Genomic DNA, 24,560 nt, shown 5'->3' with positions numbered 1-24,560 from the left:
ACCAGCTTGACACTTTTTTTTTAATAGAAAATATATCCTAGAAAAGAGATGAGGCAGATGAAATTAACAAAAACTAAAATGGACACTTGAAATCAGTATGGTTGGCATTGTTTCTTGCTTGCTTGCTTGACATTCCAATTACATCTATATCATGCTGGGGTGCAGGCCATCGAGATCAATTACTTTCTGCAGAAAGTAACACAGGAAAATGATAGGGCTTTTGACACCCTTCAGTGTCAGCCTGAATCTTTGCAGCAGCAGGAGGAAACATTTGTGATCATCGCACAGAATGGCGTGCCCCAGGGAAGAGCTACGGCTCCTGGGTTCCTAATATGCCTGATTTCCAGATGACTTTCTCTCGTCTTTAGATATGTGATGCATATTTGGAGAGAAACAAACTTTTTTCACATCTCCATGAGAAATTTTTCAGTCATAAAATTGGGAACCATTCAATGAAGTTTTCCCTTTTCATTGCTAGTGGATGTTTGTAGGCCTTTATCCTGGCTGATAAAAAAAATCCCCTATTTTCAATTAAAATAAAAAAGAATGACTAACAGCAAGGAACACAAAATCAATCAATCAATCAATCAATCAATCAATCAATCATTCGAACCCATGGAAATTCTAAAGTGTTCTTTAAGGAGAAAAGTCTCAGAAGATTTTTTAAACATACACACACATGTACAGCTCATATTCTCTCATACCTTTCCCATACCACTCACCCCATACCTTCCCTCCTACCCCAAACCACATAGGCATCTTCACATACATCGTCATCCCTACTAGACCCCCACACCTCCCCACATACCATATCACATAACATGCATCACAATATTTCTTCTACTTCCAAGAGTAAGGCAGTGCTCACATGTTTTTTTATAGTCTGTCCCTAACTAAAATGCCACTAAAACATTATACGACAAATGTTATATGCCTCACTGGTAGTTTCCCAAACGTCATGAACAAATTATTAAAAACCTTTTAAAGTATGTTTTTCTTTTTGGCTACTAGATGGTTCTGCTTCTTTTTCCAGAGTATCTAAAATGTGGCAAATCCAGGTGATAATTTTTGGACACACACACACACACACACACACACACACACACACACACACTAATAATAAACTTTTGGCGGATGAGGGACACTGATTCAGAGCACACATGTACTTAGATGGCATTCTATGCTGACACTGATCATTGACAGGGACTCGTTCATGACATGACAAATGAAGGGGTGAGGTCCTATTTCTCTGTAGCCTTAGACTCAAGGTTGACGGTTATCAGGCAAAGACGTATCTGATTTCAACATCAGGACGCTGTACCCTGAAAGGTGTTCCAAACACCAGGCAATGCTGTTCATCTGCTTAATCAAACATATAAAGTCCTGGGTGAGTAAGTCTAACAGTTTTTTTTTCTGCTTTTAATATTTGTATTTTATGGGGCTTAGTCATTTGTGACTAAGAAGCAGAATTTGAACAATATTTCTACAGTAATGGAACTAGTTATGGAAAAGACTTGATTCATTCTGAACTCTGACAGGTAAACAGGACGTACATCCTGACGATAAGGGAGAATATGGACTTGGGGCGTTTCTTTCAGGTACCACGTGTCACAGAACAGATAGGGAGGAAAAAAGACAAAATATAGAACTTAATTTGATTCTCAGCACCACACAGAGAAAAACCATTTAATTGCAATTGTCTCCTAGTTTATTCAAATCCATTTGCGCTGTGATAGACACAGTCTGTCTGTTTCTATCTCAGGCAATCTCGTTCATGGAAGACAATCAGTTTTGCCAATTATAATTCACTTCCAAAGTGATTCTCCTTTTCAATTCATATGCTCCTTCCAATTCATATTCTCGGAAAGGATCTCAACGACAAACTAGAAAGGTCACAAAGATGACAGCGGAAGGCAAGAAAGGTCATTTCTCAAAGATCACAGACTGAAGAGGTATGTAGTTGCGTGGACGGTTTCTCAGTCCTTGGGACTGTTTTATTTAGCAACCCACAAATGAAATTAACTTTAAACCTTGATATAAATTCCCAAAGTGAAACAGAGGAGTAAAAATATTAATTTAGTCATAAATTAAACTTTGGAACTAGGATGTGTATGCTCCCTATATCTAATTTTTTTGGGACAGTGATGAATTTACTTATACAGGTCTGTTTATATAAATTTGCATTGTATGTACATGTATTATATGTAGAGGAATGTTTAACTTGGTTGGAGTCTGAAAACCAAAGAAGAAATCCTTCCTGTGAATGAAGATCAAGCCTTTTATCTTTACTCTTTGCATGTAAAGAAAGCCCACTGCTACAAAATAATGTTCTTTAGAAATGACTTTAAATTCTAGGCATGTGTGTTGTTAGAGAATTTATCATCAAGTGAAATAAGCATGATCAATTCTGGAAGTTATTCAGATGGCACACAGAAACATTCTGACCATTTTATCACAATGAGTGTTCTCCTAAGAGAGCTGGTTTTCATCACAACATTGTGCATGGCATCTCTCTCTCTCTCTCTCTCTCTCTCTCTCTCTGTGTGTGTGTGTATGTGTGACATGTACTGATACACATATACACAAGACTTCCCTTCAGGTTTCTATTTATTATAAGTATGTAAGTATCACAGAATACTTTAAAAGTTTCAACTCTCCCCTAAATAGATAATGTTTAATTCATTGTCTCTGTACTAATTATGTGAGTGATTTCATATTCTTTGATAACTGGCCATGATTCACATTTATGTAGATTCTGTATAGACTGTGATTTTACATACTTAGACTATAAAATAGAAGTAAGAATTCCAAACAAAGTTGGAAGTACATGACCATTTTGATTCTTAATTTAGGGATGGGTGTAGAACAGTCTAGGTGAAGGCAGGAAAGAATCCACATGAGAAAGGAATCATAACTTGGACACAAGATTATAGGCTCTGCCAGAGACTGACAAACACAGAGGCAGATGGTCACAGTCAACCATTGAAGTAAGAACGGGGTCCCCAATGGAGGAGTTAGAGAAAAGACTGAAGTAGCTGAAGGGGTTTGCAACGCCATAAAAAGAACAATATCAACCGATCAGAGCCCCCAGAGCTCCCAGGGACTAAACCACCATCCCAAGAGAACACAGGGATGTACCTATGGTTCCAGTCATATATTACATAGAGGATGGCCTTCTTGGGCACCAATGGGAGGAGAGGCCCTTGGTCCTGTCAAGGCTCAATGTCCTAGTATAGGGGAATGCCAGGACAGGGGGGCGGGAGGGAGTGCATGAGTGGGTGGGAGAGCACCCTCATAGAAGCAGGGGGAGGAGTGATGGGATAGCAGGTTTCTGGAGGGGAAACCAGGAAAGGGATACCGTTCGAAATGTAAATAAAAAAATCCAATAAGAGGAAAAGGAAAAAAGGAAATACTTAAAAAATGTTATATGTAATGAATTGGTTTTTGTATGTTAGCAATATACACAATAATTAAAAATTAAATATAATTATTGAAAAAAGCAGAGGAACTTCCATGCACTTAAACATTTAAAGGAGCCACTGAGGCTTTTCATGGGTACAAAAGCACCTGTCAGAAGGAAACCAGGGGGAATGCTGCTCTGAGCTCATGGACCGAGGTAAGGAGTTTAACGTCTACTCTACTAGATTAAATCATGCCGTGCTCTCTCAATGATAAAGTGGATAAACTTCTCATATATTCAAACAGAAATAATCAGAGACAACCTTATGAGACATTTTAATATGTTTGAACATATTAAAATAATGACAAATAATGATACATAAAAGGCACAGGACTTAGGCTGTCACGGGGCATAGTCTCAGATAACTAGAAACAGTGGAGAACATCTTCCCTGTTCTTTGATCTTGAAGGACAGGGAAAGCTGCATTCCAAATGCCAATTTGTATGTGTTTTGAGGGTGTATGACACAAATCAACCTGCAAACGCTATGGAGGAACAAACAGTCAAAAGGTGCACACTCTCTAATTCTGTTTATTTCCAGACAAGAGGAACATGTAGCTGTATTTAAAGAAATGAGGACTGTGGCAAATTTTTGAAATAAGAAAAACAGTTAAGGTTATCGAACGCTGCTTTATTAGTCAACATAAAGATCCCTGGGCAAATGTCCTCTGTTTACATCCTCAGCAATAAAATGGATCGGTACTTACTCCTGAAGAAGACAATGATGGCAATTTAATTAAACTTGCTAATGAGTAAGCTCTAACTTCAGTTGGGATGTTTTTAGAACTGTCAGATCGCTAGGCATCAAATCAGTCAGGGCATCCAGTGGGATGGAAGCCCCGGCCTTCCATTGCTTCCCTCCTTACACATGCTGGCTCCAGTATAAACTGGATGACATACTGTTTTAGTGGGTAAATGGAGGGCCAAGGATTAGGATGCGGAAAACACAGATGGTAGGTAGTTGCTAATGTGAAATCTCTTCAGTCTGGGGAGGAGGGAGGTGGAGGAGGGAGGTGGGTCTTCCACCTACTTAGCTCATCTGTAATTGTGTTACTGTAGCTGCAGGCTTGTCCTGCTCATTAGATTTGCTATAGCGACTGCAGGTTGTTCCTTCTTCGATCCCAATGTTCTGCACAGTTCATCGCACCCATTGGACTACTCTGTATTTATGAAAGGCTCTAGCTCCCGTAGGACTTCTTTGTCACCCTAACGACAGGCTAGGAAAACTGGGTAAGAAAGGTTTTCTTGGTTGTTGTTTAGAACTTAAATGACATTCTCTCTCTCTCTCTCTCTCTCTCTCTCTCTCTCTCTCTCTCTCTCTCTCTCTCTCTCCCTCTCTCCCTCCCCTCTGTGTGTGTGTGTGTGTGTGTGTGTATGTGTGTGTGTGTGTATGTGTGTTTAGGGATGACCACTAAGAATTTGCTAACTAATGACAGGGACTGTCCCTGGAGAAGAATGGTTCTGCCTCTCTCTCTGCAGTCACTGATTGTTTGATTGTCTGCAGCTCTTCATACGAAGTGCTCTAAAATAAACAACAACAACAACAACAACAACAACATCAACTGAAGGCAAAAGCTGGATGACTCCCCCTGTTTATACTCTTTAAACTCATGCATACCTTGTGTTAAATTACTTGCGTAATCTGACAGAGTGCTTGGACCACACTATTCTACTGGTGGACATTAGAGAGTGACATTTAAGAGCTGGTGGTCCATGGAAAAATACATAGGGGTTGATGGTCAGGGAGGAATTTACAAAGGACCACCAGAGCTGTTACCAATTATAGAGGTTTTACCTTCTAGGGTGAGGTAGAACTACCGGATAACATGGTCTGCCCATGTGCTTACAGCAGCTTGGTGCTAACATTCACGCCTAAGAGGTGCCCAGCTTATCTCACAGGCTGCTCTGCTCTGTTACCCATATGCTGTCTGCTTCATTCATCATAAGCCAGTTCCTGCCTCTCTTTCCTTGAGGGAGGAAACGGGAAGGAGAGATGAGGATAAAAGAGTACATCCCTTGACTTCCTTTCTTTCCCTCGTCTTCATTATGAGCATGGTCTCCGTGTGACATTCCTGGATTTTCCATGCTCTAGAGCAGTGAGAATGTGGATTTCGTAAAAATCCCAGTTATGTTACTTAAATATGTTTTTGTTTTAATCTCAGGTATAGAATATGGGGCTGCTGCTTCAGATTTTCCACAGCAGCTGACTATGATTTATCTTATGCTCTGGAAGGGGCATAATTCTGTCAGCTGAAGAGCATTTATGTTTGCAATTCTGGGGACTCTTCAGAGGGTATAAGAGTGGCAGAACTGAGAGTGGTGTGGCAGCAGCTGCTGCTTCTTTTGCTGTTTGCTGGACTGCTGGTTTGAGATATCCTAACTACGAAGATTGGACTTGCCCTAGGAACTTGACCCTGATCAGCAGAAAGCAGTCTAAAGAGACCAACACTCCCTTCCCCCTATAGCCTTCTTTTTCTTGTTTGGGGGTTAGAAGAGATAAAAGTAGAGAAGGGTGGTAGATATAAGAACCCAATAAAAGCCAAATGTATAGTTACTGTGTGGGATATTTAGATGTTGACTTCTGTTCTTCCTTTCCACTGTCCCATACTGTAAGGTCTTGGCTAAATCATAGAGAACATGCTCTGATGTCCTCTTTCCCAAGCTTTAAACAGAAGCTTTGTGCCCAGGTGTCTCCCAAGGGACCTGGCAATTTACTTACCCGCCTTCTTCTGAATATTTATGCCCAAATGCCAGAATGTCGGATGCCCGTCCACTGCCATCGCAGACCACGACTGGTACAGGAGGGGTGTCTCGAAGGTATTCCAAAACAATTGAGATCACATTGGGTCCTCCTTCCACGATGAGGGCCACCACTGGAACCCCTTGACCGATTCCTGCATTAAAAAAGGAAAAGAAAAGGAAAAAAAGAGAAAAGAACACAAAGCCAGCAAACCAAATAAACAAAAAGAGAAAAAAAAAGCACAAACTAAAATTACTGAGCACGGGGGAGGCAATGAGATATGAAGGGATAAAATACTGAGTGACATTTGTAGAGAACTCATTAGCCGAATTCCCACCCCCAGAAAGTCCATGTGACCTTGCCCAATCCCCACAGCTCACAAAAAGGAGAGTTTACCCCACTTTACACCTGAGAACCTAGGATACATGAAGAAGGGCAGTGGGTCACAGAGAAAGACTGGGCTAGCAGTCAAAATTTTGGCACCTGTATACTAATGTAAGAAGTGTCTTAACTATCTAGCAATTTAGTTTTCTGTGTAAAAAGAAAATAGAAGTTAAGATTTTCTAACTCCCTGGTTACCATAGAAGGGTCTAAATATCTTTGTATTAAATAAACAAACAAAGTAAACCAAAACAAACCACTAAAGTCAGTAGGGACTTGCTGGTTCCACTACTGCCTGGATTATGGGTCTGTGTTCTGACCACAGTTGATCTGCTGAGCTTCAGATCTCAGCGATGCCACCATCATAAAAGTCACCACTTGGGTGGAATGATTTTCTGTATAATCGCGTCCTGCTTTGTTGAGTGAGGTGCTGGGTGCACGCCTCTACTCACTACATATTAGTTGCATTCAGCTGAATCAAGGGGATTCAGAGATATTTCCTAGCACATCTAAGCTCTTTCTTTCAAGCCACAAAGCATTGTAAGCTTCATGTAACAATTCTGTAATGTCTGCATCATGTGTGTGATTCATCCTAACACATTAAGGAGAAGCACTGAAAACCAACATCCATGAGAGAAACAGTGATCCCCACATTCAGTTTATTTCGCACAGACACCTTAGGCATCGTCAGTGCCACTGGTAACTTTTGTTCGAGGTTGCTATTGTGCTGGGTTAAACTGAACAACATAAAAATGGATTGTTTTTCTGGGGTACGTACAAGTGTTCTTAGAAAAGACAGACTTGAAATTCGGTGCCCTCTCTGTAAATATGAATTTATACAAAACAAAAACAAGACCAAAACTTTGGACATCTCAGTTCTCTGTCCTTTGGTGTCATTTTAGCTCTTATCAGAAAGCTGCTTCCCAGTGACAAATAACGGTCTGAGATTTGTTTTTTGCTCAGCTGGTAAAAGATTTTATTTGACTTATGTGACTTGTTTACCTTCTAAAATATGAGTGCGCCAAGCTCACAGGGTCTTATCAACTCCAAGTCACAGAAGATAAGATTTTTTTTTCATAGTTTGATTTTACTCTTAAAGGAAGGGTTTAAAATGCTGGCTGCACATGAATAGATGTTGTTTTAAATCCCCATTTAAAATATGTAGAGGAAAGAATGAGTGTTGGTCAAGGTAGGGTTGGTGAGTCCTTTGTGTTCTCCACTGAGAACTGGGGGAGAGAGGAAGCCTGGGGCCCCACTAGTTTTCTGGAGATGGGGGGGGGGTTGAGATTTATTCTTTCAAATCTAAGGAGAGGACAGCGAAGCATCCTGAGGCTCTGCTTTCCAGGAGACCCTTCCAAGAGGGACATCAGGATTCTTAGGAAGTCTGTTTGAGTGTCTGTGAAGGAAGGACTGTCCCATTGCTGCCCGTTGTGACTATTTAGTAAGCTCTTGAAAGACCTTTGGGGAGAAAAAGCTAGACATTTGCACTGCATGCTTCTTTTAGGGGAAAATTGCTGCCATGAAAACTTATTACATGGGGATTTGTCCATTAATGTGCATTGAGAAACATGGCTTCTTATTCAGAGGACAGATCTAGATTCCTTCTTGTCCAGGGATATAGCTTAGCAGTAAAATACTTTCCTAGAATTCACACAGCACTGGGTTCAACCCCAAATATGGGAGGGAAAATATTGTATGGAAATTTCTAAATTCTCCCTCTTGAGTCAAGCATTGGTCAATTTAACGTCAAACTTACAGACTAAGTAATTTTTTTTCCTTTCAGATCCATTCAGAGTTGTCATGTAGGTAAAGGTACTAAAATGGGCCTCTAGAATGTTCTGTGTTTTAAGGTCTAGTGGAAAGATGAGAATCACCTTTCCAAAGAATATCCAGGTACAAAGGATCAGTTTTTATGGACTAATTTGAGTATAATAAATTTCAAGTATTTCCTGGAATTATATTTGTCATATATATATTTGTTATATTTGTTATAATCTCTAGAAATTCAGAAATATGTTCAGGATAAGATTCCCAATATTTAGAATTGATAACTGACATGGTTATAAATTAATAATCCAGTTAAATTCAGTGCTAAAAATCGGATGGAGCAAACACAAAATATATCAATACCTCCAAATTCTCTTTCCTTTGGTGTTAATACATGAAGTTTGTCCTGTGGTTTAAAAAAATGATTTAACACTCAAAAGGATCTTGAGTTTCTTATGAGTGGCATGGACCCTTGTTATGCTTAGAAACATTAGGCTTAACACAAATAGAATTTGTTAAATCTGGCAACATTAAGCTCTTTTAAATTCAGGAGAAGAGTGTATTAAATATTTAGTAATAAGCCAAGCTGTGAGTGTTAATCTTAGTCCTTCTGGAGAGAGAGTTTCAGAGAACACTTGTGGATTTTGGTGAAAGTGAGGAATACTTTTTCTAGAAAAGGAAGTGCATGTCCGGTCGGAGAAAAAAATGTCTATGCAACATCTTTCAGGTTCACGGATCCATGAAGTTCATCAGTGAACTTGACCATAATGAGCCTTATTTAAACACATTGAAACACACATGCCTTCATTTACTATGCTATGATCCTCACTGATACATGTTCTTGCATGGGGTTTCAAGCTAGATTCTACATCTGAGGAAGCCATATTCCATTTTCTTGGTCATTTCATTTATACTGACTGGACGAACCTTCCCTGGTAAAGCACTGTAGGACACATTCCTTCCCTCAACATCCTTTCGTTCTCTCATTCTTTGATCTTTCTCCCCACACTTTGTTTTCAAGCCATACTTTGAGCATGACGTGTTTAGGAAAATCTGTAGAAAAATGAACAAATTACAATCTTTAGGATTTTGCCCACATAGGATGAAATAGCCTTTTACAAGCCAAGCATGGTATATTTTTTTATGAGTGGCACAAATAAAAAACATTTTGAGAATCTCTTGGATCTGTAGCTGCTCTAGATTTGCTCAACTCACTGGTATCTTCTTTATGACTATCAAAAATTAATTTAAGTCCCTTTAACAGTCCTTACAAAGCTGTGTCTTGCTCAGTTGAAACTTGGCTGCTTGTATCCCAATCACTTTACCGGAAGCTACTGAGATTCACATTGGAGAAAAGCCTGTTATTTAGGAAAAGTTTATGTAGAATCCTGAGGGATCTCTAGATTATTCTCTTGATTTGGAAGGAAAGTAGGTTAACTGTTTAGTTAATGGTAATCATTGGAAATGGTCTTCTGTATCTGAAGACTTGTAGTAGTTCTTAGGGAAACTTAGAATGCAAGTTGCTTAAGCAAGAAGATGTGTCACACTTGCCATATACTCCAACCTGAGCATTTATGGAAGTGGGAGCATCATAGCTAACAAAAATATAACTTAGGAAATAGATTATGCACATGAGTACAGCAGGGCCCAGTTGACCTTGGCTCTCTAATTATATCCAAAACCCTACTTCTCTCTTCATAAGATAACATGTTTGACTTTAGTTGCATCTTTTTTTCTGGCTGGTATGCAATTCAGAAAAGTTCATTAACCTCTTGTGGAAGCATCTAAATTGAGGTAAGTCAAGACCAACTAGGGCATTGTGTAGGAGAGGTTGGCAAAAAACAGAAGACTTTAAATTCCAACTCATTAAAACATTATTTTTATTGTGTATATGGATAAGTTTTGCCTGCCTAGATGTCTGTGTACCACATGTATGTCTGGTGCCAGCAGATGCCTGAAGGGGGCATCAGATTCCCCTGGAATTTGATTTACATATATTTATGTACTGTCATATGGTTTTGGGTACAGACCTTGGTCCCAGGAAGAGCAGCCAGTGATTTTAACTGCTTTGTCATCCTTGTAGCCTTTGTGCTTTTGCTTTTTTTCTTCCTTTTGTTTTTAACACTTCTCTTCTGCCTTTCCCCCTCTATCATTCTCCCATCCCTCTGACATGAATCCATGACCTATAAGCAGTTAGGTACTTATGAAAGCATTTGGTGTGTTATGCAAAAATGATTGGTTCACTGAGAAGAATTCGTTACACTAACACTCCGGTTCTGTGTCAAGGTTGCCAGATGGGCTCTAAAGAACTTATGAGTCTATGACGTCATCTATATGCTATTGAAAGGGTTTATATTTACACGTGGGCAGAGCACAAAGGATTGATCTTGACCAAACTCTCAAGTTTCTGATATTATAGTCTGGGTTATTTAGAAAGGAGGTTCCAGCGCCTTGTATGAGATGACCTCCTAAAGACAGTGCCCAGTTCAAGACACAGTTTGTCCCTGGTCAGGAACCAAGCAAAGCCCATGGCAATAACATGAATACAGATAATTTTTGTTTGTGTCAGTTTGGAGAGTATGGGATTCTTAGTGTTTAAAAAGTTTCCACTGAGCAAGAAGATATGTGTTTTGAAACACTGCATATTGTTAGTATTTATCAATATGTTTTACATCACATATATCTAAACTTATATAATCGTAAATCCAATTAAAAATCTCCACCTACTCATTAACTCAAATGGCCTCAACAGTTGGTTCTGCCGATAAAAGCATGGCTACCATCTTCTATGTTTAGGCTTTATGAGTGGCCAGGAAAACCAAGTAACTCCCTAAACAATTGTTCTTTTCAAACCTACTCTCCCACACATTTGAGAAGCATTAGCAATTACTGTAGTGACGGAACCTATACAACACTAAAGATTTTTTTTACAGATTAGATTCTCAGTGTCTGTAACTAGATATGATGTTTCTTCTATGGTCTGTAAAGTCTGAAATGGATGGAACAAAATTAAGCAAGGTTGTAATCAGAGCCAGTGAGATGGCTCAGTGGGCACGTTTGATTTCAGGAATCACATGGTAGGAGGAGAGAATGGAATCCTGGAAGATGTCTTCTAACACACACACACACACACACACACACACACACACACACACACACACACACACACAAACTCTCTCTCTCTCTCTCTTAAAGCTGTTGATCAGTGTGTGTCTAACTGAAAAAAAAACTATTCTCTTTTTCTCTAGACTTAAAGTATTTCTTATAGGTTTCTCTGCTGTAGAGAAATAAATATTCGGTACAGTGAAGAAAGTGCTATGTACAAAGATGGTATTACAGTAAAACCTTTTTTTTCCCAAAATAAAACATTGGGAATCTTTGAGGTACTTAAAAAACTGGGCCCAGAAAACTTCAAGGAACATTATAAGAGAAAAAAATGCATCTTGTTTTAAAAAGTGTCTCTTAGGTCTTCTATGGAACTAGAGGTATTAGATAGTACCTTTATTTTTGGAAGTATATGGAGTCCATTCAAAGTACTGTATGTAAGCTGCCATGTGTCTGTCCTTACTTGGGATTGTGTAATGAGGCCAAGAATATTCAGTGAATTGTAATGAAACTCCCAGGTGATGAATGAAAACCACAATACAGATCAATCTTATGTTCTATTATTACAGCAGGATTTTCTTCAAATAACTCTATACTAAAACATATGGAAATATAATACCACATAGACTAGTAAGCAGTTAAATTAAAATCACATGCAACAAGGTATTTCATGACTAAATACATATAGGTTTTTAGTTGGTAGAAATTCCTTGTGAGATGGCCAGGGTCTGTCTTTGAGGGCGGAAGTAGCCAGAACCCAAGTCTTCAGCTCACTTCATGGCTGAGTAGGAGGCAAAATGGCGTAGACTTGGCTAATGTTCATTTCTGCTATTACTGGACTATAGGAATTCCTGGGTTGGATTTTAACTTAAAGAAGTCCCTCCATAGACAATCCTCTATCTTTAAAGTCATGATCAATCTACCAGAATACATATCTAATATATTTTATCTTGATATATGACATTTCAGAGCTAGCCAGAGATAAGGGCTTGTCAAGATACAAAGATAGAGGGCTTACATTGATGGGGTGTCTTCCCCAGACAGTGGTAAAACCCAAAACCTAACAAAGCCTAGCATTTCTCATCCTTCAGATCGAGAAAGTAAATTCTGATATGGAAAATTCAGTTTTCTATTTGCTTTTCTGCTGCTACACTAACCTATTTGGGGTGTGATTTATTCTCCAAATATTTGCATAGGAATTCTAACTTAGCCCCTCCTCAGCACCTTTCACTTAGTCTTCTTTACTCTGTTTTACACATCTAGAGGCCAAAGGATAGAATGGTGGAGACACTTGAGGAGTAGGTTGAATGGGAACTCCGGTAAGCCAGCTTAAGTTCTGAGGAGGGTCCCCTGCAAATGCTCACCACTTATAAGGGAACTACTCTATAGCCTTGCCCAACTTCCTTTAAGATCAGTTGGGCAAGAGACATGCTTTAGACCACATCTACCATTGTGGAATTAACGTGCTGAGGCAAATGCCTGGCAGATAGGCTGTGAGAACATGATGACAAGGGGAGGAAGCCTTGATTAATAGTGGTTGTGACAGAGGCAGAGGCATCGTGGAGGGAAGAGATCACTGGGAGCAAGTGAAACAGAGGAGATGAAGGTGGATATACCATTAAGTAGAATGCAGGGGGAGTAGGGAATCGTTTGTCAACTCTTCCTATAGGCATATTTCTTTCTCACATTGCTTTCTTTTTCTCCTGTTCATTTCTACAGAATACTCCATGGCATTCTTCATTCATTTTTAAACTACTCTTTACTCTGAAGAGACTCAGGGCCATTTCTAAGTATAGCGACCTAACAGGGAGTTTATAATTGTACTTGAAAGTTACTTTTGTAAGGGAAATTTGGGGGGTAGAATTGTGGAATTTTTATTTGTCTGAGGTAGAGTTGTAAGAAAAAATATTAAGGTCAGTGTTGGGTATTGAGCCCCTCTCTGTTGGTATTAAGTGGGGCTCTGTGTTGGAGCCTAAGTGATAACCAGGTAGGAACAGTTATAATGGTCACGGTTTGCTGATGAACCTCTCCCACTGAAAAGAAGAGCCCCCCATGTGCACATGAAGAATAGTTACCCTAGCAACAAGGTGAGAGGGGGATTTGACCCAACCTCTTGTAGTAGTCTAAGAGTAGTACCATGTGTGGTTGTCTAACCTTAAGGGTAGGATGTCCCTCCCGTCTGCTGAGAGCCTTAGTGGTTCCATAGAGAGTGGGAACCCCATCAAAATATGCTGCTCCCTACATATAGTATTTCTAGGCTTGGGCCTTGCTTTGACTGCAATGGTTTTCCTGGAAAGACATTATTTCACATGTACTCCACTTTTACTTCATACCATGAAAGTCTCAATTGACTCATTCTGGGAGAACACTTATTCTTAAGCCCTGGGGGTCCCTGTCTAAAGCTGGGTAGAATCTCTCATCTCTTCCTTCACAGTTCCATATGCACACTCTTACCCTTTATCCATCTTGTGTTTCCCATACATTCAAAATTTCTTTCACTGATTCTCAGTGTATATGTCTGCTTCTAGTCTATCCTTTCCCTAGTCATCACTACCTTGTGAGCATGGCTAGACTTCATATAGCACATTAATTTGAACTAGAAGTAGTTCTGTCCTAGAAGGTAAAAAAGGTAACTTGATGAACATAGCTGGATTAAACACATATTTTGCTACTTTGCACAGTATGCAGCACACAGAGTAAGCCTCCGATTCCTGAGACCATCAGGCTGAGAGAGGAATTGTTATATATAAAGTTATCCTAGAACAGAGCTTGGCACTTGATAAGAACTTTCTGATTAAACAAACACAAATGGAAAGATACTTATTTGTATTTATTAGGCTTATGAAAGGTTTCCTCTTTAAATATATAAATGATTCATAAAGGAATGCAATCATATGTTTAAGCCAAATAGATGTTCTGACATTGAAATACTCTGAAACATGCTTTTTTTTTGAAGTTTGCTTAGTCTCCTGTGCAGACCAGCAATACGTAGAGAAAGCCATATGCATTTATCTTGTGTCCAAAACACTAACACCTCCTGGCTTTGAGATAGATAACTTTTAAATTAAGTTAATTTTTAAATTAGTTCTCAAATACTTCTTAGTGTATTAGTTAGATTATTAAGTCTTTTGAGTGCTGTGGGTTAAAGAAATAGATATGAATACTAAATAATAAAACCAATAAACCATATCCAAGTATTTTGAATGGTTTCAAACTCAGCTTCTGACTTAATGGGAAAAGTTATTCCCTTATGGCCTGACAGCTCTGATGGAAATATTCTGCTCTTAATGTTAGTGTACTCCCAAGCCATACAAGTGGCATTGCTGTGAATAATTTCAATAGAAAGGGACATCTAGTCTCACGGGATGTAAAGTGGGTATTACTTTCACAAAAAGAAAAAGCCAGCATTATTTTCTTTGGGGTCATTGTTTGAAGACTGAATGTTTTAATGTAATTGATCTAAGTCGACAAGAAAACTCATCCAAACAAAGCTATAATCTTTGACTCTGTACTGCTTAAAACCCACATCAAAAGGATGACCTTGCCTTCTCAAATGTAGGGTAACCAGAGAAGTTTGAACTCATTTCACTTTAAAATATTTCACCAACACTCCTTTACAAATGTGCCCAGATCCAAATACACAGCCCACGCAAGCATCTGAGCTTTGTGGCAGAATGAATAAAAGAGCAGAGCAGTTAAGGAAACTGTGGGTTGTCAAGGCAACCATGGAAGTTCTTCCCAGGAAAGAACCAGGCCTGTGATGCAGGGAAAAGCTTACAGAGAGAGAGAGAGAGAGAGAGAGAGAGAGAGAGAGAGAGAGAGAGAGAGAGAGAGAGAGAGAGAGAGAGAGAGAGAGAGAGAGAGAGAGAACATGGTAGATGTGAGGGAGGTGTTACTGCCAATTTGAAGTAACTGGCCATGCTCATGCTCAAATTATCATTTTGTTTTGTTTTATTTTATTTTATTTTATTTTGCTTTGCACCTGTTAAGGGAGAATACAATTATTTTCATCATTTTCAAGAGTTTTTCCTTCAAGGAATGCTTCTCGACATCCTACCCTATCTATGAGAAATTTGTCTTTATGTTTCCAGGATTAAAGATAAGTCTTCTTTAGTCTCTTCCCCATCCCTATCAGGCTGAATCAAACATTTTTGCTGTGTTATTTTATAACTTTTTTTAAAAAAGCTCCCTTTATGACTATGCCCTATGGATTTGTCAATAAGCCACAGCAGTCTAAAAAGGAGGGCTCTCATGGTCCCTTCTGTGTCTCTTTTGGAACTTTTTTTTCTCCTTGGCTATGTGGTGGCATCTCTCTTCCCTACCTGGCAGATTAACTTAGTAATTTGATCATACCAAACAATGTTCTCCATGGAGTAGTTGATCATGAAAATCTAGGATTCAGAAGAGCAGGAAAACCAAGTCTACAACACTGCCCCAGTTGGCGTCTGATGATTACAACGACAAGGTACTTCCTCCTCCAGAAAAGTTTACATATTATATAAGAGGAGTAATTTCTCTTCAGTTGTCTGAGCTATGATTTCCATTGCCTCCAAGTCAGAGACGCAAATGCCCATGTCTGTGTCCCCTGGTTTTCCTGTGGATTATTGAAGGCCCCCTTGGTAACTTCCAAGCCTTTGTGTGAGTCTTTGTGTAATAGCTGGCCATTATTCAATAATATGATGTTTCCTTGAAAATCTAGTGGGTTTTCACCATTTATAAAAGCAGCACTGAAATTTTTCTGTGTATATCCCAGGTGCAGCTCACATCTGTATCTTCATCTTTCTCGGCATTCTCGTTGACCCTGTGTTCATCTACAGCATCCTCAGGGTCCTCCACATAGGGTTGTTTGTAATCTCTGCTAACCAACCTAGAGAAGATGGCTTCCTAGGAGAGAGAGGACTATCTCTCCCCACAGCTGTCTTCAGGAGGAGTCATTTTAACTAACCGATTCCATGGACCTTTCTCTACCCCATGGTACATTTGAAAAGAATATTTGAGTTTGGTCAGCCAACTCTGACACCTTTTTCTTCCTCTTACATGCATGGAATGGGGGTGGGGTGGGGAATCTCCCAGGTTCTCCACAAGTTCTGCCAAGGAGATGGATATGAGGTGACTGCAGTATGGTGTGGGGTTCTGTTTAACTCTGGGGCTCACTCCAGCCTATTTAGCCAATTGCCCTAAAGTCACATTCTTTTTCTTTTCCCTCTAAGCAGTAAAAGTGGTTTTTTGGGTACTATACTCTATCTACGTTTATTTCTTATATTGTCCATATTATAACTTGGATTAAAAAGAGGGCACTGTTTATTTTGTAGCCCCTGCTCACTGACTCCAATTCAGTTGTCAAACTCTGGTTCTTAAGCCCTACCTCCTCAGGCAGTATTAATTTTCTGTGCTTTTGTGGTCCCATTGTTCATTAAAAAAATGTCTTTGGGCAGTTACTGCCTTGGTTTAATTAAAGTCCCCCAACCCCTGAATTGTAAGCTTCTTTGACAGTGATTCCCCAGGCTTCTTAACATTCTGACTCCAAACTCCTTCACACCCAGACAGTAGTTCAAATAAATGCTTGCAAATAAAGCAAAACGTGAACTGCACAACACCTTGGGACAGACGAAGGGACAGGAAGACACTGAGAGTTGCAAAAAGACGATCACACCTCAGTGCTACTGAGGTATCTGGCTAAAAGTACAGAGAGCCACCCTGTGGCATCCTATCCTGGGACTTTACTACTGGGCTTAAGCAGCAGTGGCCCAAGACCAGCTGAAGAAGCTGGGTAAGTGCTTCTACTCTACCTGTCCGTCAGAAAGGCTTGGGTGTTTAGAGACTGAATGGACAATTTTATTTCAACTGTCTGTCCCTTTTTAAGATGAGGTTGTGTTATTCCTCAGGATTGGGCCTGGCTACAGGAACTGAGCGTCTGGACCACTGGGGAGAAAGATGGAAAGAGAGGTTTGTTTATGTTCGCCCTCATGCTAGAAGGATGCCCAGGAAGCCATTATTTGGTTGAAATGACTAAAATTGAACCCAAAATTTCTTTCTACTGAGCTGACTGATGCATTTTAGCAGTAGGTGAGGGGTAACCTTCATTCACTGACAAGGTATCAGAACAACTAAAATATCAGACTGCCATCGTTAGACACAAGACAAAGGTTATTTTGGATCAATTACATCATCCCCAATTGTGGGTCCAATTTCAGGTCCAAAGGACAAAACTAGCACTTGGTTTTGCCTGATTATCTGTTCCTCTGTGTTATACCTGGTCTGCTCCGTCTTTGGGGAAAACCACGAGACTATGTTGCAGAAAACTGTCTTGTCTCTGGCTCTGTGTTTCCAGGTTCAGGAATTCCCTCCCCATTACTGTAACATACCCACCCAGGTCGTCCTGTTTGTTTGCTGGTTTGCAGTAAGTTCTTACTGGGTAGTTGAGAATGGCCTCAAATTCATGATTCTTTTCCCTCAGGTGCTTGAGTTCTGGAATTACAGGAGTAATTCCACCATCCTGCTACTATGTCTGCTTCTTAGCCTGGTAAGGACTAGCTTCCACAAGCTCTCGGATGAGAGATGTTAGCTTTTTCCTCAGGGGATGAAAGCCAGGCAGCTCCCTAGGTAAAGGTGAGTGTTGGAGATCCTATTGCCTGGTTGGGTTGTGGGAACTGACCCAACACCACCTCATTATCTCCACCAGTGTTATCATCAGTGATAACGACATTTTACTCCCCATTGGTGGTGCTGTGGTGCCCGACTCTCAATACGATTCTTGCCAAGGGTAGATATACAGGTATAGTGTGTCAGACTTGCAGCTCCAACACTGTGAACTACGATGTTGCCATTTCAGCTCCAGAGGCCACTTTGAGACAGTGCCAAGACAACCTGAGCTTCTGGTTCCACTTTGGGAATGCGAATCTACTTTTAAGTGAAAAATACTGTTTTTCTTTGTATGGTATGTGTTTTTCTTGATACCGTGATAGCTGTTTACGAGCAAATGGTGATGGTAATGTGCTTTTTAAAGAAGGTAATTACAACTGAGTCCAAACAAGGCTCTGTTTGAGCTTTGGATTTGGAATGAAGTCTTGTCTTACACTGAGGGGATGATTTGATTTACCATTCAACCAGGGTACATTCATAAGTGTGTGTATGTGTCCTCACTGAGAATCACTTCAATATACTAGCTATCAACTAGAATAGCTGAATCCTGGACAAACCTGAAAGCGCAGTTTCTTAACAGCATCTATGGATCTCAAAATCATTTCTGCTATTTCTTAGTCAGAAATTTGGGGTGCTTAAAAGAGGCCCTGGGCTTGTTCACTGCTGATCACAATGTTTCTTGAGTTCAGTTCTCTGTTCCTTCTAAACCCCAGCTGTTCATTAGCAGAGCGATTCCTCTGTCTGCGTGAGGAGAGACGAAGCCCCAGAGAAGGACTCGATGACTAAGAAAGGACCACAGCAACAATGCAGAGGTGCCTGCGCTAATCAGTTAGGGGGAAGAGAGCAGTCGAAAACTTGTCTCCTGGTCTAGCATATACATCCACGACGGTGCTACCGATGGATCCCAAAACTTCTCTTCTGGAGATGAATGCCATGGCACACTCTCATTTAAACTCATCCAGAATGATGAGTTATGAGAGACAGTTATATCCCAGGGTATGCAGTAGGTTCTCTGAGACCTCAATCATGGGAGTATTTAATCTTACCATCCTATTCTGTAGTCTATGTGAAACTGCATTTTGCAGCTGCCAGCACCAAATAAATAAATAAAAAATAAAAATAAATAAATAAACAAACAAACAAACAAACAAATAAATCTATCTATGTGGCTGCAGTAATCACTCCTGACCCTATTACCTAAAAGAAGGCTATCTTGAGATTATTAAGTAAAAACAAGGCCCTTTCAGGGATGCCCTAAAATTGCGATCCTAATGTAGAGAAGTAGTTTGCTCATTGAAAATGATCGGAAGAAATGGTGTGTGGAAATCTCTTACCAGTGTCTGCCAGGACACAGGCTCTTCTTTTAGACCCGTCAGAGTCACCTGTGGGGGGGTCACTGCTTGAAAGCACAAGCGGCCCCTCTTTGGGAGCCTCGGATCAGTGAGAATGTGTGTTTCGGCAGTTTCCAGGGGCTGTTGCAGCTGCTGGTCCAGGGAGCACACTTTGGGAGCTCCTGGCTTAGCTTAAGCTGCAGGGGGAGGTAAGGGAACAAAACAGCTGACATCTAAAATGTGTCCGGCTCAAGCAAATAAAGGAAAAGTTCACGGGGTGAGACCCAAAATGGCCGTCTACAATGTTCCTACTTTAAAGTGTGAGCCATCAGCAGACTTTCTCCTCGAAGAGCCAGATAAGAGTGTTGTATTTTCAGCCTGAGGCTGGATAGCCTCTGCTGAAGGATTGTGACTGGCACAGAGCCATCGAGAGATATTTCGCTCAGAACATCATCTGTGTTGCAGCAAATCTTTGTTTACTAAAATAGATATGACGCATTGGGCTTCCGGGCTACAGTTTGTGCACCCTTGGGCCTAGCTTATGCTCTAAAGAAATTTAGAGAAGGAAAACTGTTAGTTCATATATCTCTAATCCACAATGGTAACGGACTAAGTTGGAAACAGAGATGTGTACCAACCTAGTGTACCTAGTGTTGATGCACCGTCAGCTGGATCAGTGGCACACTGCTTTTGTTGGCACATGAACTCCCTAGGAATTCAGCCCCCTAGACCTGGCTACTTGGGGCTTTACAGGAAACTCCCATTGGGAGTTTTACTGTGCTAGCAAAAATTTCTAAAAAAAAAATTTATACCCAAGTTTTCTACTTGGTGGTTTGCTTGTAAGGAAAGTATATACTTCCTAATGTATTTTTGCTATTTGGGAGAACTTACACAGTTCTGAATTAGATTTCATTTTCCATGTGTCTTCTCTCCTCATGACACAGAGAGACATTCAGGTGTGTTTATTCCACACGGCAGCTTTGTCCTGTTGGCTAGAACTGCTAGAAGCAAAATTACTTAAAGATAAACTTCCTACGTGGCCTTTGTGAAGGGATTAAGAGAGCGGGATGGGTTTTTGATGGAGACATTTGTGCACAGGCAATATGCTTGGAAGCACATAACACTAGTCCCAGGATAAGAGGTTCGTTCCCAAGCCGATAGCCTGTACTCATGAATTCTTACTTCGCTTGTGAGCCATGAGAGCCTAGTGGCCATCCTAGCCTAGCAGTGCTGATGGAAAGGCAGTCTTTACTTGGCTTCAGACAGTCCGCTACTCCTTCTTAACTCCCCTCCATCTCTTGTGCTGATTCCTTTTATCTATTTGATACGTGTTATTAGGGCTGTCCTAAGACCAGTTTCTTATTTTCTTCTCAGTTTTCATTTGTCAACTTCCACAGTCCCCTTGTCCCCCACCCATCTATTTAATATTATAGGGTCCCCACAGGCTTTACCTGGCATAGTAGTGCCATGGTTTCCTGTTTTGCAGGGGTGAACAGATGTGGACAACTGCTGTATCAAGGGCGACCTTGAGTGAGGGGAGTTAGAGAATCCTTTCCTAATTTTCTAAGTTGTCTGTAAGAAGGAGAGAAAAGCAGGGTGTGTGTGTGTGTGTGTGTGTGTGTGTGTGTGTGTGTGTGTGTGTGTGTAGGGTTGCTATAGCTGTGATCCACATGTGAATGCGTTACAAGCTCAGTCTCCAGAATGGCATAAGAAGTTGGGGCTGCTAAGAGCTCTTTAGTTCTTTGTGAACTTGCTCTCAAAAGGGATTGTGGGAGCCTCATCTTCTCTCTCTCCCCCTGCCATGAGAGGAAGAGTTTTGCTTCATCATTGATATACTGTTCCACTCTGAGGCCCATTAGGAGACCATGCACTCAAGATTAAGTCAAAGTAAAATTTCCTAAGACGATTTTCTCAGGTTCATCGTGTTTCTGAATGGGGTCTTGCCCCACAGCTCAGACTTTCTTCAGACCGATGTTCCCTCCTCTCAGCTCCTAAAGACCTGGCGTACAGATGGGCACCACCGTGCCCAGCTCAAATGCTTCGTACAGTGATAGAAAACTAACTAGCACAGGGTGGGGGAGGGTGCGGGACTAATATTTATAGCAAGTTTGAATTTAACAAGAGTGATGTGAAGGGGATGCTGGAATCTATTCGAATTACAGAAGAGTAGTGTTATGAGGTGACATTTCCTATGTATCTAAGTTTATAAACAACTATTCCTACCAAAACAGTTCTTAGTGTTTGACTAATGGGAACATATGAATCCACAGGGCAAAAGTAATGCTGTTGTGTTTCAACAGGCCAGGGGCTGAGGCTGCAAAACAAGGTGCAGGGAACGGTTGCCTAGACTTTTCACACAGGCACGCTGTGTTCAGTCGTGGCTTGCTTCACAGCCTCCCCCAGGATTTCATAACACATCCTAATGTGTAGCACAGACGGTGCATACTTCCTGTGCTCTCCCTCTGGGTGGAAGAAACGCTGCTAATGAGGCAGGGCTCAGCTCGGATTTGTTTGATGACCAGGAAAGCTGACTCTTCAATCTTCACCCTCCCTGATTTGGCGCACGCACATACCTATTTGTTTCCACTCTGCTTCCTTCCAGCAGGGATTGCCCACACATTCCCATGTGGACCCAGAGATGCCAAGGCTTGTTAGGGTCGAGCATTCCCCTGCCTGCACTTTAGGACTCAAGTGTTTGCCTTCTGGGCTGCAGCATGTAGACCTTTGCTGAGTTTGGAAATCTGGCCTCCAGTGTGGAACAGGGACATCCTGTTTGTTGAGGGAAAGAGTACTATTTCATTTCAGCCATGGGTGCCAAAAGAGGAGAAAATCTGCTGCTTGCCTATTTGGCCATTATTAAGGCATGAAATCTCTTGTTTTCCTCATTTTTAGAGGCTAATGAGTTGAGCATTTAAAGGTTAGAACATGTTCTATTGTTAAGACAACCATAGTGTCATTAGTGACATCTAGACATTCTTCAGAACTATATGAATTGCATTTTGTGTTTACACCCATTTGTTTTAAAAGCTTGAAATGTTCCAAACAACATTTTGCAGGGATTAAACAAAATATTTGCAACCCTCAAAGACACTTTGGAGGGCCCTGTGATGAAGTTTTCAGATCTAGCCATCTTAAGCAAATGAGCATCTTAATCCACAATTCTTTAAGAGCCCTAGAGAATGAAATACCATCTCTTCTAACTGAGAGTTGATGATTATGGCAGAAAAGCACCCACTCAGCACAAACTTTTTCCATCTATTTTCCGTTCGCCTGACTTTCTAAGCTTTGCTATGCATTGCTACCAAATGAATTGATCCTGATCTAGACGGAAATGAAGCCACGATGACTATTACTTTCAGTAAGTGGGGAAAAAATCAATAGATAATTCTTTTTCTGTATAAATAGAAACACTGAAGTCATGATAGGCTTGGCTAATGCAAAATATTTCTTTTAGATCTTCTAAATGCATTAATTTAGTTGGAAAAGGTTTAATAATAATCACAATGACAATAATAAACAGTGCAATGGGAGCACACTCAGATTTCCCAGACTGAATGTTCTTTTGCACCAGTTGTGGTACTCATGGTTATCTTTGCTTAAACCCTTTGCCATTCGGTTTTCTTCTTTGAGTCTATTATGTTGTTACCTCATTTGCCTTTCCTTTCTAGACTAAATCATCTAAACCCTCTTATTAAACATTGATGTCAAGCTCGAAACCAAAGCTGAAAATAAGTCTAGGAAATCTAAATACTGCCATTGACAACAGTGATCTATCGGATGCCTATGTGCATGTGCCAGGGACTGCACTAAGTTCTCAGGCTGATAAAAATGGCTAAGACATAGACTCTGCTTTCCATAGGCTCCTAGGTGGCAGGCGATCAGCAACTGAGCAGAGAAAGGGACACATAATCACTAATAAATAAGAAGTGTGACCACAGAGTTTTAGACGGTAAAGTAGGGATGTGGCAGATGTGAGGGACATGGGCCTATGAGGTTCATCAAGGGAGAGAAATGCTTGGATGGAAGGTGGATTCTTAGACTGAGAGATTAAAAGACTGTTGCTATTAGTAATAGCAGAGTTTAATCAGGTATCAAAAAGACACAAAACATACCCAATGGGGTATATTAAATCAAGGAAACTCTAAGGATCTTGGGATGAGGGGATCAGAATGTCCATGTGGAGTTAGGGGAAAAAGAAGCTTGAAAAGAAGTGGGAATACTACAGGGCGCCTTTCACTTAGCAATGAAACAAGAAGGGATCCAAGTCCCACCAGGAAGGTCCTGTTACCCTGAAAAGAATCTACTTTAACTGACCACCACAGGAAGTTTTACTGATTTTGAGAACAAAAGTCTAAATTATTTCCAACCCAAATCTTTCTAATCTGCAAAGATTTTTCACAGTTCTTAACTCCATGGAGAAGTGCCTAGAAGATCACATTTGAAAGCTGGGCAGATGACCTGGTAAGACTTGTTTAAAAGAATTGTTCCATCCCTGAACAAGTAATTTCAAAATGAAAAGGTTTCTTTTTTTCAAAAAGAGAGAGATCTTAGTTTGATTGGGAAAGGGTTAGATGAACAAGACAGGCAAACACCGAGAAACCATTTTCCTTAAAATTACTTCTATTCCCCAAAGTTGTTTTGACTTCATTGTCTTGATTTTCAAAGTGACTTTTAATTAACAAGGATGGCTAATGTTTTACTCACACAAACAACTTGTGCCAAGTCATTTCACCAAATAGAGATTTTTTTTGACACAAATCGTTCTTTAGATTAGTGGTTCTCAATCTTCCTAATGCTGTGACCCTTTAATACATACAGTTCCACATGTTTTGGTGACCCCCAACCAAATACTTTTCATTGCTACTTCATAATTGTAACTTTGCCTCTGCAAATAATCATAATGTAAATATTTTGGAGTTAAAATGAACCAACAGGGTCATGGCACACAGGTTGAGGACTGCTACTTTAGATAGAAGGCCATCTGAAAGGCAGAGAAAAATTTGAATAACACAGGCAGTTGAGAGCATTTGAAAAATGACATAGTCATCACATTCCCCAGTAACTGTCCATGACTTTGGTATTTATGGTTGCACTCAGTGTTGGTCTTTGATTGAGACAGAAGACAGTCTGTATGA

The 24,560-nt window shown here is 40.4% G+C and overlaps 1 protein-coding gene across 2 annotated transcripts in view; it reads right to left on the bottom strand.

The window, feature by feature from the left end:
* Trpm3 (transient receptor potential cation channel, subfamily M, member 3) overlaps window positions 1-24,560 on the bottom strand; it is an 884,432-nt gene that overhangs the window by 215,752 nt on the left and 644,120 nt on the right. For both annotated transcript variants that reach the window (NM_001191562.1, NM_001354180.1), the window contains exon 7: window positions 6,179-6,353. In NM_001191562.1, coding sequence (NP_001178491.1) covers window positions 6,179-6,353 — 175 coding nt within the window. The remainder of the gene's footprint in view (window positions 1-6,178; window positions 6,354-24,560) is intronic.

The sequence above is a fragment of the Rattus norvegicus genome, chromosome 1 (genome assembly GCF_036323735.1).
Source record: "Rattus norvegicus strain BN/NHsdMcwi chromosome 1, GRCr8, whole genome shotgun sequence".
Classification (NCBI taxonomy): domain Eukaryota; kingdom Metazoa; phylum Chordata; class Mammalia; order Rodentia; family Muridae; genus Rattus; species Rattus norvegicus.
The sequence above is the reverse complement of the archived record's forward strand: the minus strand, read 5'-3'. Positions and strand labels throughout refer to the sequence as shown.